This window comes from Abramis brama, assembly GCF_963993115.1.
Source record: "Abramis brama genome assembly, chromosome: 1".
Lineage (NCBI taxonomy): Eukaryota > Metazoa > Chordata > Actinopteri > Cypriniformes > Leuciscidae > Abramis > Abramis brama.
In genome coordinates, this window is record NC_139963.1 from 65233035 (window position 1) to 65252932 (window position 19898).

Genomic DNA, 19898 nt, shown 5'->3' on the forward strand with positions numbered 1-19898 from the left:
ATCGGTTTCAGGCCTCATTCAAATGTGGAAATAAATCAAATAAATAAATTCAGGGTTTCTCTCGTCATTAAACCGTGGAGACGTTGCCTAATGCCTCAGAAAATCCGTTTACATGACAGTCGCATTGGCACATATCTGATTTATTTCCACATATGAATGAGGCCTGAAACCGATCTCGAAATATCCGAATGCATTCGTTTTTTTCCTGTTTACACTGTCATAGAACACATCCGATCTCTGTCACAAATGAGCAAAAAATCGGAATTGGGTCACATTTCACTGACAGTGTAAACGAGGTCTATTTGAACTGATTTTAAGGCTACGTTGCCTAAACTAGTTATTTTTAGTTGGGAAAAAAACCTGTTGGAATAAATATCATAAACATGCAGACAAACGTGTTGATCCGATTTAAAAGAAATAGCAGGAGGTTCCTTCAACAAAGAACCCAGAAGCATCTGTTATAACCTACCTGTTATACCCAGTAAGTTGTATGTAAGTTCACCTTAGGTTCATTATTTGTTACTGGATCCATTGATAATTTTTTTTACTATTGAGCCCTATATCCAGAGAGCCTCTTGTGTTCAAAGGGCGGATGTGAGCTCAACATGTTTTTAGAAAAAAAACGTGCAGGTTTACAACGCATGTTCTCGAGACTTCGTTGCTATGGAAAAATAGCCGCTAAAATGCAATCACGTGCAAGTGAGCTTCTCTACTTCTAATTTGTGAAACTGATTTCCTTATGTGTTTATTCAACTGTGTGTGAGCCTATGTAAAATACTGGACAAATCGCATCCTGTATTGATTTGATACGGGATGCATCCTTTTACCTGTAAATATGGGACGGTTTCTTGTGCATCTGTTCATTTTTATAGGTGATGGGCGTATGGACAGGCCATAGTCAATGTAAAGCATATTGTTGATGTTTCGTCCCTACCAGTGAATGTGCCATTACTGTTTATCCGCCGTCATCAGTGGCCCAATTTAAAAGACTGTGGTAAATCCAGCATTGTATTAATAAAACTAGTTTGGGACTGCTATTAAATAGCTTAACCTTGTTAAGCGTTTATTTATCAGTATTAGTCATATTCTTACAATTTATGTTTATGTTAAGTAAAGGGGGACAGTACTTGTTTGAGTCTACAATTTTTTATAATAGGCATAAAAAATTACCATGGGAAAATGTGGGTTCCATGGGCAAACGAGTTGAGAACCACTGCGATAAAGCTAGGCTATTCAAAACATCATTCAATAATTTGTAATTAATAATCACCCATTAAGGGAATAATCGACAATTATGATTTTTGTCATAATCGTGCAGCCCTAAAACATCTTACTTCCCAAATACAATTATGAGGAAAAAAAAATATTAAAACTTTTTATTTCTATTTCTGGTGATGCATAATGTTACACTACACTGTAAAAAAAAATTACATCCCCAAGTCGGAAATTTCAAGTGACCGATAACATCTACATTTTTCAATTAGTCTGACATATTATTTCTCATTGAGCCAATGTTAACAGACAAGAATTTCACTTGGGCCAGTTGAAAAATTTAGATGTTATCGGTCACTTGAAATTTTTGATTTGGGAGGGTTAGAAATTTTTTACAGTGTAATGATGTTGCTGTCAATATAAAATTGAGCAGTGCTGTAAATATAGCTTTTATTATGTGAAAATGTTTTATATAAATAACGTAATCCTGAAACTCATGATTCTTTAGGGCTTCACAGGTAACACCATTGACATAAAAGTTTAATCATGTGACTATGAACTACAAAAAGTTGACATTATACTAATACAAAATCATGCCAAGTTACCTATATAGGCCTACAGAAGACACACCGTTTACACGTGTTCAAAAAACATTATGGTATGTCATTTGAAAAAAATAACAACTGGGCGTTTAACATAAGTAAATCAAGCATTTTTATTCGTAATGGTAAACACAAATATGGACTGGCGGCGGTGCTTCAGATATTAACGTTACTGGTCATTCTGTGTTTCTAACGATAATGAGATCCGATCAAGAACACACTAAAAAGTAACTTATATGTACACTTTTTTATCTATTTACCAACATTAACCTTTACTAGTCAAAGACGACTTCTCTTTCTGCTCATGTCTCGACAGCAGCTCGGTGTCTAACACACTATATCTAGCTAGCAAAAATGTGTGTGCCAGTGCGTGTGGCTCCTGATTACTAATCAAGTTGTCTCAGTTTGTCAAATGTGATAGCCTGAAATCAATATGCGGTCGGTGAGCGCAAACGAAACAAGCCTAATTTTTACATGAAAGAAAGAACAAATCAGGGTGTACTTACTATAAAAATCCATCTGTAGTCGTTCAAATAAGAGCTCATCCGTCTTCTTTTTTCTCGCATCAGCAACTCGTGTCGTGATCTCGTCTTCTCGTGCAGAAAATGGAGATGGCGCGTCTGGCTCAAATTTGTTAAAATAGTACGTCATCATGACGTAGAGTTTCTGGCACATGCGCATGAGGCAGAAAATTGAAAGAACTTATGTTTTGTTGTTATATTAACAGGTTATTTTAAGTTTTCCATTTCCCTTAAGGTTGAGGTTGTTATAACTATTGTGTAGTGAGACACTGCAAGTTGACAGGACATGATTTTACTTGTCCACCTGACTAAAACTCAGAATCACTTTTTACAGTGTTGGCTGTTGGGTACAATGCAGTACTAACTAATTAATGAATTACTGTAATTTAATAACTTTTTATTCTAAAAGTAAAATAAGGAATTACTCTTTTAAAATAGTACAGTAATCTTATTACACTGTTGAAGATGTAATTAGTAGCTTTTAGTAGAATAAAGTAAAAGTTACGAGAATACCTAGTCTTCTGTAGAAGTGTTTTTATTTGTTTTGTTTTTCTTTAGTAAGGAAATGTCGAACTGCCTCATGGATCTAAAAATAATAGTAACTTCTACTTTTATCTGGGGTTTCAACAAAAGGAAATTCTACAGGTGCTAATCTACCAACATGCCTTTACTATTTGTCTTAGGACGCTACAAAATAAACTGAGCCGGACTTTACTGGCCAAAACCCTTTTCCGACTGGATGGAGGTGATCCTCCTCTGCTTATTCTGACTATTTTGTGCTTCACTTGAAAAAGTTCCCTTCACCCAATTGGAGTCACTTCAGTTGTAAAAAAATAATAATGGAAGGCTACTAGTAAAGCTGAATCTGCGTGGCCCTGATTGGCTGCGAGGGTGTCCCGTACGCGCGTGCGTTGGCGGCCGATGACGTCACCGCTCGCGCCGTCTCTCTTCCCTCATTTACCCCTTTTCCACCAAGGCAGTGCTGGTGCCGGTTCGGAGCCGGTGCCTACTCGCGAACCAGTTCTTTGTGTTTCGACAGCCAAAGAACCGGTTCTCGGCCAGGAAAACTGGTTCCAAAGCGGCACCAACTCTTTGCTGGACTAGAACCGTTCTTTTACCACGTCATGCTTACGTCGGGGGCTGGGGGTGGGGTTATTGTCAAACTTCTTCTTGAACGTAACCTCCGTCTATAGTAATCCAGACGAGCAGCACAAATGTGTTCTAAACGTCTTCTTCTGACCCCAATATAGGATCGCAATGCCAGGAGAAACATTTGCAGAAAGGCGATGTAGTCCGCCATTGTAATTGTTATGCTTGAAGTTGGCGCAAGCGTTTCTAGGAAAGCTAAGACGTAGCCTATGGCAACGTACACAGTGACGTAACGACGTTGTTCGCTGGGCTCTCTAGTCAGTGGAAAAACAAACAGGTTCTGAGAAGGTTCGCAAGTTGAACCAACTTTGAACCAGCACCAGTTCCGAACCAGTTCTTTTTTGGTGGAAAAGGGGTAATTGAGAGTTTCAGCGCCGAGTCTTCTGAGGAGAGGAAAGCAGCTCACGGTATTTCTCATATACAACCATCACACACACTTTATAGAGTTTGATTAAACGACAGACTAATTTCTGTATTGTTTTCATCGATCACAGCGATACTTGTGCGTCTTTTCTGGCGTCTTCCTTCTGAAATAAACATTTAGTGCAGCAGCAGCGAGCATGAGGAGAATATGTTGAGTTCATTCAGACCTGAGCGATGTTGTGTTCGTTTGTGTGATTGTCTCGATGTTTGTGTGAGAACTGTTACTGAATGTCAAGTCAAGAGTTAAAGTTTGAGATCTGTGAGGGGAATTGATGGGAATCGATCCCAAGTGTTGCTGTTGCCATTTGTTTACCTTTATTTCTTTGTCGACATTTATCTTTGGCAGATTACTGTATGAGTAACGAACGAGGGAAATCTCAAATCTATACATCCATGGGAATATAGATAAATATTAATAAAGTTTGACACTGGAAACGTTACATTTTCTTTTATTTTTAAGAGTATTATGATCATTGTCAGTTTCTGTACATACAAATCTACATTATATATCCTGACTCAAATAATGTTTCTAACAGCAAACACTCAGAATAAAGTGAGATGATCTGCTGATGATCCTGAATGGCTTGTTGAATGAGTGTTGATAGTCTAAGGCTCATCAATATGAACAGATCTGCTGAAAACGCTCTTTATTTCATGACAATAGTTCCTGTTTTCACCTCATTTATTATGCTGATGTCTTCAGATCTCCTGTAAATTGACACTTAAAGCTCATTTCATTGGTGTCAACAGACTGATGTTCTATGTGTTTGCATTTTCTTATATTCATAGAAACTTAGAAAACATGATGGTATTAAAATGCACAGGGATTGCATGTGAAGTCCCATGATTCTCTGCTACATGAATATAACAGTGAACTGTTATTAACCCTTATGCATGTATGATAAATTATGTACCAAGTGTTAGTTATAAGTTATAACTGAGACATATCTTCATTTAGCCTAGAGAAATAACCTTGGGGGAGTCAGGACAATAATGAAGGAAGGATGCCCTCCTCTCGCGTTCATTTGATACATGTTTGTCTCTTATTCAGTGATAGAAAATTGTTTGCCACCACACTGTTTATGCTTTCAACTGTTTTTTTTACCATTATTTACATTAGGGAAAATTGACATTATTAAATTCTGTAGGCCACGAACATAAAACAAACTCGGTAACTTTTATATATTTTTGATTTTGGCAGATCAACTCCCCCACTACAATTCATCATCAGTGAAGCTCCTCCCACATCAGTCACATCACCAGTGAAGCTCCTCCCACATCAGTCACATCATCAATTAAGCTCCTCCCACATCAGTCACATCATCAGATCAGCTCCTTCCACAGCAATTCTCCAATAAATGCTGTAAATTCCCATCAGCTACAAGTAAAGACGAGCATCAGAGCATCAGGAAGAGCTGAAATCTGCAAAGACTGAGTTTATTAAAGAGGACAGTGAGAACATGAGTGATCCAGAACCCTGCAGAATGAAACACACTGAAGATCCTGAAGAACAAAGAGGTTGGTGTTTATTCTTCATTCATTCATGATGCTGAAGAACATTCATGTTGGAAACATTCAAGCACTTCATCACTTTTAGTGATAAATAGTTAAACTGTTAAATGGCTGCAAAACTTTTTTTTTAACAAATGGTCAGTAAAAGGAGGTTTCATATTGATTGTCAACATCAGGTCAAACTAAATTTAAATAGTTTAACAGTTCTATTTTACATTTATTTTATATATGGTTTACAATTTGTTGACCAGTTGACCAGTTCTCAGAGAATCTCCCCCAAGAAGAAGCTTTAATCACGGCCGGAGGATCTCAGACAAATTTCAGAGAGAATCCCACCAGTAAACTTTAGAAAATTTGAAAATGAGAGTTTTTCTTTGATTTCAGACCTGATGGAAGTGAAGGAGGAGACTGAAGAACTGAGTGAAGTGGAGGAGGAGAGAGAAGAACTGAGTGAAGTGAAGGAGGAGAGAGAAGAACTGAGTGAAGTGAAGGAGGAGAGTGAAGAACTGAGTGAAGTGAAGGAGGAGAGAGAAGAACTGAGTGAAGTGAAGGAGGAGAGTGAAGAACTGAGTGAAGTGAAGGAGGAGAGAGAAGAACTGAGTGAAGTGAAGGAGGAGAGTGAAGAACTGAGTGAAGTGAAGGAGGAGAGAGAAGAACTGAGTGAAGTGAAGGAGGAGAGTGAAGAACTGAGTGAAGTGAAGGAGGAGAGTGAAGAACTGATGGACGTGAAGGAGGAGAGTGAAGAACTGAGTGAAGTGGAGGAGGAGAGAGAAGAACTGAGTGAAGTGAAGGAGGAGAGAGAAGAACTGAGTGAAGTGAAGGAGGAGAGAGAAGAACTGGGTGAAGTGAAGGAGGAACCTCATGTCAAACCTGGAGGAAAACCTTTGAGTCGCTCAAAGACTAAAAAGACATTTTTAAAGAGAAGAAAAGTAATTACATCTTTCACCTGCACTCAGTGTGGAAACAGTTTATCAAGCAACAAATCTCTTAAGATTCATATGAGAGTTCATACAGGAGAGAAGCCACATGTATGCCATCAATGTGGGAATAGTTTCCGTCAATCATCACACCTTATTGTTCACATGAGGATCCACACCGGAGAGAAGCCGTTCTCATGTGATCAATGCGGCAAAACCTTTCTTAAGGCATCAGCCCTGAAGAGACACCTGACAGTTCATACGAAGGAAAAGCCACATTCATGTTCTGTGTGTGGAAAGAGTTTTTCACTGCTGCAATCTTTACATGCACATCAGAAAATTCATGCTGATGTAAGAGAGTACATGTGCTTTGAGTGTGAGAAGACTTTTACTACAGGGAGAGATTTAAAACGGCACCAGAGAATTCACACTGGAGAAAAACCTTACAAGTGTTCACACTGTAAAGCAAAATTCAGTCTGTCATCATCTCTGAAAAAACATGAGAGGATCCACACTGGAGAAAAACCTTACAAGTGTTCACACTGCGAAAAGAGATTCAGTCGATCAACACATCTGAAAACACATGAGAGGATCCACACTGGAGAAAAACCTTACAAGTGTTCACACTGTGACATGAGATTCAGTGACTCATCATCTCTGAAAACACATGAGAGGATCCACACTGGAAAGAAGCCGCACACGTGTGATCAGTGTGGAAAGAGTTTCTCTGTTAAAACTAACCTGAAGCGACACATGAAGATCCATGCAGTGGAGAAACCACATCACTGCAGTCTGAGATCATGGTAAGTAGTTCATCTTTATGTGCTGAGAAACAAAAGCTGCTTTTCCACCTTCAGAAAAGGTTCCAGTTGTGTTTCCACTTGAGCCTGGTACGGCACGGCACAATTACAAACCGTTCTCGGCCCTGAACTCTCAGCACACTTGGCTAACCGTGCCGAACCGTGATGGTTGAATGTGTATAATGTTTAGTATAGTATTTCTCCTGTGTTTTATGCATGTCCCTATGTTTTATTAGCCTACTTATGATTCTTTAGTTATGTTAGAGTCACTTCCAATGTTGATATCCAAAGATGATGTATCACTGCTTTAATGTCTTCAAATCCCCTCTTTATTAGTATCAAAATAATCCCCTTTTGATTTTATAATCAATGGTGTACAACATGTTTTGATAAATTGCATCATAAATATTTGTACCATACTTTTGTGTAAAGACTGCAAAAATTATCCATGCCAGCATGAACATGCAAATGGTAATAAGATGGAACAAAGACTTTCTCCCAGTCATCTTTGATTGGTCACCTCAACAAAAGGGGTGTGAACTGATAGGACCTTTAAGAGTATCCGATTAGTTCAGATCTGGGCTCAATCTCTTTGAGACCACATTCTCCTGTCTTCTTCCGGCAACTTCATCAAGTTAACTTTGGATTCAACACAGACCACCCCAAGAACCCAAACAAACGCTTCAGCGCACTCCTGACAAAAAGCATCAAGAATCTCAAGAATTCCCTGCATCTGGACTTGTTCAGTGATGGGAATAGATCTAAATACTTAAAGGTCCCATGACATGCTACTTTTTGTAGGCTTTAATATAGGCCTTAGTGGTCCCTAGTACTGTATCTGAAATCTCTTTCCAAAAATTCAGCCTCGGTGCAGAATTATAGCCACTACAAGCCAGTCCCAGAATGAGCTTCCTTCAGACAGGCCGTTTCGGTGTCTGTAGCTTTAAATACTAATAAGGAGGAGAAAGGCGGCGCAAGGTGGAGGGTGGGTGTGGCCTTGACCATCTTGCGCAACGGTACCGTGGCGTGCATGTTTACGTTGGATATATTGCAATGGCACGAAGACACGCAGTCTTTCAAGCATTTCAGTTTGACCCAGAATCGGATCCGGATGGAGAAGCAACGGATGAAGAAGTTGCAACTCAGCGGCTCCAGCAGGACGTTTCCGAATGGTTAGTTTAAAATATTATGTCTGGATACGGTACTTTAACCGCCATATAACCAACAGGAAAACGGTTATCCAAATAACAAAGAAATGTACAACACTCGCGTTACAGTGTGTGTAACTTGATGCTGTCTACCTTTACATTAGCGCAAGTAACTGCATAGCTAATGTGACAGCCACATTCTACGTGTAACAAGCTAGGCTAGGTAACCATAAACAGTAAAGCAACACACTTATATATAATTTGTTGACTTACTTGTCCGAGGTGTGTAGCTGAGCCAAAGAGAGTGATCCAGACTTTAGTTTCAGACGTTCAGCAAGCCCAGCTCTGTATTGACCCTTCAGTGTTCATTTGTACATCCAATTATTGAGCAATTGTAATGCTTCGCTCGCTCAAACCCCATAATATCTCTCGTGGACAAACTAAAATCGCGCGCGTTCCTACTTCCTATCGCATTTTCTCATGGGCGGAAAATATTCTCTGGGCGGGCAAAGCAGAGACAGAGGAGGTAACATTTTCTCCTTATGACGTCATAAAGAGGAGATTCAAGATCAGTGCGTATGAGCCTCCATTTTCTCAAAGGCAGAGAAAGATAGCAAAAGCTCGATTTACACCGATTGAAATTTCTAGAAACTTGGGGACCATATACTGGCTAGGGGAACTCATATTAATGTTAAAAAACCTCAGAAAGTGAAAATTTCATGTCATGGGACCTTTAAAACTTCTTACGATTCTTTAATCCCGATAGCTGTAATAGTAAAAACGTATAATAGCTGTAATAGTAAAAGTATTCGAGAGAGTTCCACATGTAATGCTAGATATTTCATATGCAAGCATGTCAGCCAATCACAGCAGTGGGCGTTTACACTGAAGTCTCACAGCAGCCAATCACAGTAGTGGGTGTTTACACTGAAGTCTTACACAGACATGCCCCTTCAAACAGCGTTCAAATCAGAGGCTAAAATTAGGCTTATCAATTTATAACAAGTTTTGATCTAAAAAAACATACTAACATTATAAGGGCACCCCAGGAAACATTCCAAAATAATAAAATAATCCATGCAATGGGACCTTTAATTATTTCATGAAAATAAAGTTTATAATCAACTAATTAATATGTATTTAAGCTACAAAGGTGAGGTGACCAAAATCGCATGTATATTTCCTTTAGCATATATACTGTACTTCATGCCATTAAACAAACAAAATAGAACCTAACCATCAGCAGAATGTGGCAAAAGGTGAAAACACAAGTCAAAGTAGAAACAGATTATTTTAAGATTACGTTACGTTTGCTTGCCACTTCCACTGCTTGCTTTTGGAGGACCATGAGATCTGACATCTTCCTCCTCTGCTCAGTGACGTACTGCTCAATCCACTCGGGTGTCCCAGACTTCGCCTTCTCTTTTTGCCATGTTCTGCTGATGGCTTAGGTTGTGAAGATGATGGTCCTGGGCCAACTGGATCTGATGAAGATCCTGAGTGGAAAGAAAGTTTAAAATGTCTACAAATGTTTAAAGGGGGGGTGAAATGCTCATTTTCACTCAATCTCCTGTTAATCTTGAGTACCTATAGAGTAGTATTGCATCCTTCATATCTCCAAAAAGTCTTTTGTTTTATTATATTTTTTAAAGAAAGATAGGCTGTACCGAGTCTTTCCGGAAAAAAACGAGCGGCTGGGGGCGGGCCGTGCGGGCGGAGCTAAAGCTGTGCTAATGCGCCGAGCTAGTGACAACACACAGAGACATTTGTTCAACAGTTTTACTCACCGTCCGGTTCCAACGCACGACCGCGAACCTTTATCATTGTGACTGCTCGATCCTTAAGCATTAGACGATCTGCAAATCCGTCGATCTGGGCTTTGTTTATAAAACAATCATCGTCGAAATGCAGGGAACAACAGTCTTACACAACTCCGTTTATGCTCAGGAAAACAAACTCCATCCACGGGTTCCTTAACGCTGGGTTCTTTGGGAATCTGTGCAGGGTTGTCTTGCCCTGGCAACCAAAAACACACTTCTTTGGTGACACTGACTTCCCAAAAGCCGGGCAGGGCGCTTTGATGAGGTACTGCTTTCGCTCTCTTCTCTCTCTGGTCTACGAGTGCGCGCGCGCCCGCGATCTTACCGGAGAAGTGCCCTTAGGACCCATATAAGGAAATTCCGCTCTAACTTACGTAAGACAGAGCCATACTCGAAAAAAACTTTCCGAAACTTGTGACAAACCGGAAGGAGTATTTTTGGAACAAAAATACTCCTTCAAACGTACAACTTAGTTTTTGAAACTTTGTCCATGTTTAACATGGGAATCCAACTCTTTACCAGTGTAAAAAACTCGGTATGCATGAAATAGCATTTCACCCCCCCTTTAAAACTGATAAATCTGGTAAAACCCATAGACACTTGTTCAATGGTTCACCGCATGATGGGTTCACAGAGATCATTGACGTTTTGAAACGGTTATGAGGCAACGAAGCCTCATTTACTGAAATCACGTGAATTTCACAGTTTGATTCACGCTCTGAACCACTGATTTGAATCAAAAGATTCATAAAGGTGTCTGAGCTTCATGAAGCAGTGCTTCGAAATCGCCAAATCACTACTATAACTACATGAGAAAGACATGATTAGCAAGTTGTTTGCATAAAATAGTCCATTAAAACTAGGGATGTCCCGATCAGGTTTTTTTGCCCTCGAGTCCGAGTCCGAGTCATTTGATTTTAAGTATCTGCCGATACCGAGTCCCGATCCGATACTTCTATAATGCAAAAAAAAAAAAAAAAAAGAATAAAGAAGAGCGAAAAAAACAGATCCAGGATGTTCCTTATTTTTTATTTAATTCACCTTATTTTAACATTCAACAACTCTGTTAACAAATAGAGCACTTCTGTGAGGTAGCTTGAACAATCAAGTAATAAATAAATTCTTCACTTTTGGACTTTAGTGCAACAGTAAATATTAAAAAAAGTCTAATATATAAACAAATAGCACCTCAACTTAAAATACCCAGCAGGCATGTAAACAAATAAAAAATAAAAGTGCCACAGTGTTTGCAAAGCCAGTAATGTGCTTTTAGGAACTGCACTCCTAACTCTTATGCCGGTTTCACACTGCACTGTTAGCAGAGCGTGCAGCGTGTATTTTTTTCGCCGCCCATGTTAACAGATTAAACCAGGCTTTAGAGCATTCACACCGCACGCAGAGGTGGCGCGGCAGTGCGTAGCAGAGCAGAGCAGGAGTGCCGTGATCGTTTCGGCGCCGAGTCTATTTTTGCTGCGCCGCTTTTGCTGAATTAAAGTGACAATACATTGATCATGGCCAAAATACACCGCAGTTTTATCCAAAAAGTGCATTGATGATATCTATTGTGTTTTAAACAGTCAATCAAATGACCAACAGCAATTTAAAAAGAAAACAAATGTCCAAAAACAAACTTGTTGCCATAACAATAAAAACAAAGATGAACCAAAAGTTATATAAATGAAATTATTAATAAAATAAGCTTCTTGACAAGTCTTTTCTCTTAAATGTATTTGAAAACGAAAAAAAAGCAATGCCAACTCATCCATTATAGACTCTGTCTGACAAACGCTGCCAGTATGAAAGCAAAACGCGCGTGTCCTGCTCCTGCTCAACATACGCACTGCTCCTGCGCTGCTTACACTCTAATAACGCGTGCAGTGTGAAACCGCCGTAACTCTGTGTCACCGCATAATAGAGGTGTTAAAAAATAATGAGAATATAAATACATATATATCCGAGTCCTGATCGGGAGGTAACGTCCGATTCCGATCGAGTCTGAAAACACGCGATCGGGCCCGATTTCCGATCACGTGATCGGATCAGGACATCCCTAATTAAAACTCACTTGATTTAATGTTTCTTTTAGACCTGATGGACGTGAACAAGAAAAGAAAAACAGAAGCCAAAAAATCTGTCTCCTGCCCTCAGTGTAAAAAAACACTTCACATCACTTCTGCTTCTCATTCTGGAGAAAGACCATTTAACTGATCAGTGCGGTAAACGGTTTCATTGGGCGCCACTCCTGAAGAAACATTCACACAAAGGAGAAGATTCACTCGTATTATTACAGCAGAAAAGACACGGCGGTGTGCGTTTCAGTGCTGAAGTCCTTTACTACAGAAGAAGATGAACTGAAAGAGTGCCAGAAAATACACACTGGAAAAAAAAATAATAATAATTTTGAAGGCAAAGTTCAGGAGCTGAAGAAGAGGCCATATTACTTTTAAGAGAGACATGAATGTGATTTTAATTTTTAATGTTTTTCATCAGAACATCTAGTTTATCTTCCACTTCTACTCTTCCATGCAAATACAAGATATACTTTCATGTATCTTTGAAACTGGACACTTCTCTCTCTACTTCTCTTCTCTTTGGCTCTTATAAGTCAGTAAAGAGTGATATCTGTCTCATTCGCTTTCAATTCTAATGTTTGTATTTGCTTCATGTAATTATTGATTAAACTCTTTAGTCATTTTATCAACATCTCATTGTTACTGTCCTTTTTATTTTCTGCTGATTCTGCTTGAATCAGGAATAATTTCAGTTCTGAAAGCCATGAAGTAGCCTGATATGATTGCTTTTTGAGTTTTCATTTTCTCAATAGAGCTTTTAAATGCCTAATAAATTATATTTCACCACACACACACACATGACTGACATTGAATAAGATTGCTTTCTGTCTACATTATTAACAGTTTCATATCCAGTATCATATATACATTTCAAAGAGTTTGTTCTAGTCAGTTTGAAGTTCATTCACACAATGAGGCTTCATGAAGTCAGAACAATCACTATGAACTTTAAGCAACACCAGCCCCGGCTCCAGCTCTGAGATGTAGGGTGGGCCAAGTGAAACTCCTAGTTTTAACATTAGATTATTTTTTAATCAATGAGTAAATAGAACAAAGATCAGGTCTGGGGCCCCTGGGCTTGAGTTTATGTTCGGGCCCTACATATGCTCCAAATGACCTTAAAGCTGCATTAGGTAACTTTGGTAAAAATGTATTTTTTTACACATTTGTTAAAACTGTCATTATGTCCTGACAGTAGAATATGAGACAGATAATCTGTGAAAAAATCAAGCTCCTCTGGCTCCTCCCAGTGGTCCTATTGCCATTTGCAGAAATACACCGCTCCCGGTAAGAAACAACCAATCAGAGCCAGGAGGAATATCTTAGCAGTGTCAATCAAGCTCGTGTATGCGCACCCCTCTCTTGCACAGTGTGTACCGGTGTTAGGCCGGTGACACACTGGCTGCGTGGCATTTCTGTTGCGTGTCAGCTGCGTGGCGTTTTCCATGTCTTTGCACACCAGAAGCATCTCATTGTTACTGTCAATGTAACTGCTGCTGCTGCTAGGTGACATATGATAAGCATCATTGGTGATATATTCGACATATGGGGAGAGAGTTGTGGAAGGCCTATACTTCATTTTAAACATAAATATATAGCAGCAAAGACAACGTTGGCAGTGTGGACGGCAAAATAGCCTACATAATATTTTGTTCTGTATTGACAGGTGCAGTATTTGAAAATCGATAATATTTAGTAAAATTACATTTATATTTGCATTTATGTCAAAACCTAGACACTTTTAAACATCAAAATGACATTTATTAATATGTATTCGTGTCAAAATGACATATAAACAGATTTTCCTATTCAATTTTGCATGGAAACGCTTCCAAGACGCTTGCGTGATGCGTGAAAAATAGCCGTCGGTTCTATTTCTAGCATGCACTCATTTTCCGCACGCACGCGCGTCTCACGCAGGCAGTGTGCAAACTCTAACCTGTTAACAAGGGAGCCGAAATAAAAACGGACACTTGGATATTCATGAGATCAAATCGTGGGCGGGGCGACCAACAGGCGAGTAGCTACAGGCGAGTGGAAAAGAAATTATTAGCGAGGGCCTCAGATCGCGTTTAGCTCTAAATTGAAACTGAGCTATAAGCATTTTCACATATATAGGAACTTGTGGTTAAATGTTTTTCTCTTAGCGCTGTGAAGTAACAGTGTCGCATGATCACGATCGGCTCGCGCTGCTTTGGTCCAAACTGATAAACAACGGTCCGTCGACCACACAATAAGGAGTAGCTTAGTTTCGTTCTGCTTGCATTACGTTTGCCATTTGATGTCGTACAATGTTGTGGTCGCGCCAGCGTCTCTACCATCCCGCCTACATTTGAAATAACGGAATTTTGGTCGGCAGGAAAAATGATCCAACGAACCGTTCGGTTTGAAAATGCGTACCGAACACCGAACCGAATTCGGCAAGGTATACATCCGCGCTAAAATATCAAGGTGAAAGATCATAGCTTGCGTAGTATAGACCCGGCTCCCAACCCAACTTTGAGAATAGATTAACGGCAATATTTTTTTTATCGCCCGATAAGAGTCTCATGTTAACGCAGCACGTTAACACCGATAACGGTCCACCACTAATTTTTATATATACAGTACCAGTCAAAAGTTTGGAAACATTACTATTTTTAATGTTTTTGAAAGAAGTCTCTTATGCTCATCAAGCCTGCAGTAAAAAAAAAAAACAAAAAAAAAAACAAAACAGTAATATTATGAAATATTATTACAATTTAAAATAATGGTTCTCTTTTTTAATATACTTTAAAATGTAATTTATTTTTGTGATGCAAAGCTGAATTTTCATCAGCAAGTACTCCAGTCTTTGGTGTCTTATGATCCTTCAGAAATCATTCTAAAATGTTCAAGTTCATAGTGAATGATTTAAAAAAAAAAAAAAAAACCAGGAGTGTTCAGTGGTCATTCTCGTTAACTGACCCCACCAGCACATCATATGCCTCTAGATCCATCTACAGCATACAGGTATAAATGTGGCATTCCAATAACAGATTACCAAATTATCTGAGAACATGAAAGTTACTTGTATGGGATCAGGATTTTTTGTTTTTTACCCTTTTCATCAAACTGGCCTTCCTCTTCCAAATATTTGTGGCTTCCAGGAATCCAGGACAAATGCCCTGCCTGAATAATTCCTCACAAGGCAGGTCAGGTACGCATTAATGACCTGTGGTCAAAAAGAAGGATGACAGACTTGCAAGGTATAACTGTGTGACTACAGAATATGGTCTATTCTAAAAGCAAAATGACAGTGAACTACAGGAAATTGTATCAATCATGTTAACTGCAGCACAAACCTCACTTTCAAGTTTCGCCCCAGGTTTGAGGCTTTCCAAATCCCAGGTAAAGACCTTGTACGGTCCAACTTTGCTGCAAAGTTTCCCACCCATTTTCCTTGCCCATATGTCTTGCAACACTACAGAGAGACAGAAGAAAATCTTGAACAAATGTTATTTACATGTAGGAGATATAAATTATGAAGGAAAACACGTACAACACATACCTGAAGAACAAGGTATTTGGGGGGAATGCTGTACGACCGACTGGGTGGCAGGACTGAAGGTAGGATGAGGTGCAAGGCCAGGTAAAGGTGGAGACTGGTTGGCAGGACTGGAGGTAGGCTGGGGGTCAAGGCCAGGTAAAGGTGGAGACTGGGTGGCAGGACTGGAGGTAGGCTGGGGGTCAAGGCCAGGTAAAGGTGGAGACTGGGTGGCAGGACTGGAGGTAGGCTGGGGGTCAAGGCCAGGTAAAGGTGGAGACTGGGTGGCAGGACTGAAGGTAGGATGAGGTGCAAGGCCAGGTAAAGGTGGAGACTGGTTGGCAGGACTGAAGGTAGGATGAGGTGCAAGGCCAGGTAAAGGTGGAGACTGGGTGGCAGGACTGGAGGTAGTATGAGGTGCAAGGCCAGGTAAAGGTGGAGACTGGGTGGCAGGACTGGAGGTAGGCTGGGGGTCAAGGCCAGGTAAAGGTGGAGACTGGGTGGCAGGACTGAGGGTAGGATGAGGTGCAAGGCCAGGTAAAGGTGGAGACTGGTTGGCAGGACTGAAGGTAGGATGAGGTGCAAGGCCAGGTAAAGGTGGAGACTGGGTGGCAGGACTGGAGGTAGGCTGGGGGTCAAGGCAGGCAGCAGAAACGGATTTTGAAGATGGTGGGTCAGCAGGTGTTGGATTAAAAAGAACAGAACACTGTGTTCCAGGATGCATCACGACATGAGGGAGGGGCATGGGAAAAAGCACATTTAGAGGTAGTGGTACATGCTGCAGGGAAAGGTGTGTATAGGGCAGGGTAACAGGGTGGAGGAAAGGCATGAATTTGAGAGGTGCTTGTAGAACAGGGGACAGGGGACGAACGTGAGGGACTGAAGACACAGTAGCAGGAGGGCAAAACCTCTGAACTTTTGGAGGAGGATCCTCCAAAAAATGAATTAAATGGTCAATATTGATTTTGGGAATTTGTTTCCCTTCATCATCCACCACATCAATGGATTTGCCCTCCACGTTTATAACGGTGTATGGACCCAAATAATCTGGGTCCAGCTTGCCCCCCTTTTTCTGCTTGCTTCTGATGTTCTGCCGCAGGACCTTGTCTCCAACCTGAATGTCAATGGCCATTCTTTTCTCCAATTTCCTTTTTTTACTTTGCCTTGCACATTTGTAATGTTGTCCTGCACAGTTTAAAAAATTCTGTCCTGCCTTCTAATGCATTCTGTAATACATTCCTCTGCCACAATGTCCTCCACACTTTCGTTGATCTATATAAAGAAATTGGATTTGATTGGCAATTGCAGGTTTGCAATTGTTTTTTAAAAGATAATTTAGATGTATTGTGCTTACCTCATAATTGTCTGGCACCTCACAAGGATACCTTGCCTCATGGCCAAACATTAAAAAGTAGGGCGAGAATTTGGTGGTTATTTGTTTTTTAGTTAGGAGACCGAACATTGCAGCCTCCAAATAATATGCCCATGTGTCTGTGTCTGTGTCAAAGACCTGAAAAACAAGTCTTACAGTTAATCACTTATAGTGAGTGTGAGACTTATGTGTTTCAATTAAATGTACCTGATAAATGAGTAAATATACCTGACAAATGAGTAAATATACAATGAACAGACAAGAGCAGATACTTTCTTCATCTGCCATTCATGTATTGTTTTATCAGTTGAATGGTGACTTTCATACCTCTGAATTGTGCCATTTAATCTTTCAACCAGTCCATTGGTCTGCGGGTGGTATGGGGCACATAAACTTCTTTTAATGCCAAGTACTTGGCAGACACCCATATTGATCTATACAAACCAACACAAGACTTTAATTATTAATATTGACAATGCAGGCTGTTACCTCCTCAGCACACTTAGTCTTTAGTGGGAAAGCCTCACACCACTTTGTGAAATAGTCTACCATTACACAAATGTACTGGTAGCCCTCTTTAGTTGGTGTGAGCTTTCCCACTAAATCCATGCCAACAATGTCCCATGGCTCAGCCACCTGACAAAAAAAAAAAGACATTACTTTCTTAAAGTGAGAATATTCTTCATTAAACAAACACACAACTTACCTCAATGGGGGTATATTCAGCTTTGTCCTTAATTTCAGCTTGCTTTTCTGGCATGCTGCACAGTTGTCACGTTTTGGGTTTGTTATTGTCATGTTTCTGTGTCATGTCTTGCTTCCATGTCTGTCATGTGATTCTCTGTTTGTCATGTGATCCTGCCATGTCTTGTCATTTGTTAATTGTCTGATTATTGTTCCAGGTGTCCCTTGTTTTGTTATTAGTCTATGTATTTAAGCCCTCATGTTGTAACAAATTCCCTTACACTATCAAAGCAAGAGAAAAGTACTGCACGCAAAACATAAGGTAACGGGCGGATCTGATACCTACTGATATAAATAAAGACAGTAACAGCTTACTTTCGTTAAATAACCACTAAAGAAAAAATATATAGAATAAGATCTTCATGTATGTATAATTATATATTAACGAAAAAACAATAAAACAATAAAACCCAAGTTCAACCAAGTGTATTGAGAAATATATCACATTATAATACCCAGACGGGCAGCAACATGCGCTTATTTCACAGCTGGAGGCGCGGCCGCACTCCGACACAGCAAACAAACATTCTCAAATTGACCACACACATTTAACCCTCAAAACCCCAATGTCCCAATGCCCCAATGTCCTGGCCAGCAGACCGAATGTTCATTCAAGAGACATCAATTGTCCGTACGGAACTACAATGTCCTCCGCGAGAAGAAAAAAACACAAAACAAAAATATAAGGCGAAGCGTGGCGAGAAGCCGCAGTCAATATATTCCCCGTGGACTTACGCAATCTCGCCACAGTCTGTTTAGCCGATGGGAAGTTGTGGTAGTCCAGAAAACAATTGTCATGTAATCCACAAAACAAGAGGGTATTAGACCCTTTGATGAATTCTTCATGCAACTATTAGGCTACACAGAGCCCGCTAAACTCAGACCGCTTTCCCGTTTGAACTCCGGAGTTTTTTTCCCACGTCACTTCCCATTCCTCTTAAAACCATATTGCGTGACATAACAATGACGAGAGGACAAAACAAAAACAAATAAAAGTCCACATATTAGTCCGTGATTACACCACAGGCATCTGATACAACAGTTTGCTTTTTTTTCATGTGAAGAGAAGAAACAATACAACAAAGTATGTTTATCATCACCTCAAAAAGCTGTACATAAAGGCAGAAATAGGTGACTATTACAATGTTTGCCATGTGTCTTTGTCAAGTATTGTTTCCTGTAGTCTGCTGTTGTGCAAAGTTCATGTTCATGCTTTTGTTTTCATGCCACGTCATGTTTTTGTTTCATGTTTTATTTTTGTTAAAATAAACTGCACTTGGGTTCTCCTTTAAACTTGCCTCCAGTGGATCCATATTACAACAGTGCATAACCTAAAACATTTTTGTTTAATTTCATTTTGATAGAGCTAGGAAAGTATTAAGACATGAATGTCAGTTAATTGCACTCACCCAGGTTTTAATATCAATGGTCATGGCAGGCCAATAAAACCTTTTACTAATGGCATCAGTTGTCTTCTGAACACCACAGTGTGCACCAATTGGACTGCTGTGGAACTCATCAAATACCCGTTTGGCCTCCTCTGTTGAGTCCAAAACTTTGGCCAATACACCCTCTCCTCTTTTCCGTATATAGTATAAAACCTCATCTGAAAGTAGTTGAACGTTTTGGTAATGAAGAGACTGTCAGAGAAATCACTAAGTGTGACTTCACTCACCCTTGATTGTGAAGTTCTGTGCCCTTCTAAGAAGGACATATTTTTCATTTTTAGAAATGCCATGGGGAACCTTTCCAGATTTTTCGTACAAGGTTTGAAACATTTGCTTATCCATATTGACAGCCAAAATGACAAATCCAACAAAGATAGGTAGGCTTATTTATATGAATTGTGATTGAGACTCGTTATTCTTTTAACACATCTCCATAGATAATTGTTGAATTGTTGAATGCCAGAGCTGTGTTCAATAAAGAATTGAACAGAAATTCAAGTCACAAAAGAACTTTCTCAGGTGTGGTTGATCATGGGCATATAATTAAAAAAGTAATTTAAAGAAGAGCATATACCATGCTAATAATATAATACAATATACATAAAGTAAACTAAATATCCTAAACACTATCTATACTGTTTAAATTTGATAAA

At 39.7% G+C, this 19898-nt stretch overlaps 2 protein-coding genes across 2 annotated transcripts in view; both read left to right on the forward strand.

The window, feature by feature from the left end:
* Positions 1-19898, forward strand: part of LOC311078607 (uncharacterized protein) — a 102415-nt gene that overhangs the window by 20565 nt on the left and 61952 nt on the right. The window lies entirely within an intron of this gene.
* On the forward strand, positions 5809-12745 carry LOC311097654 (uncharacterized protein; the record flags this gene model as incomplete). The annotated part of the gene is made up of 2 exons (XM_084137497.1): positions 5809-7139; positions 12191-12745. Coding segments are annotated over 2 exons (1332 nt in total). The 3' UTR covers positions 12192-12745.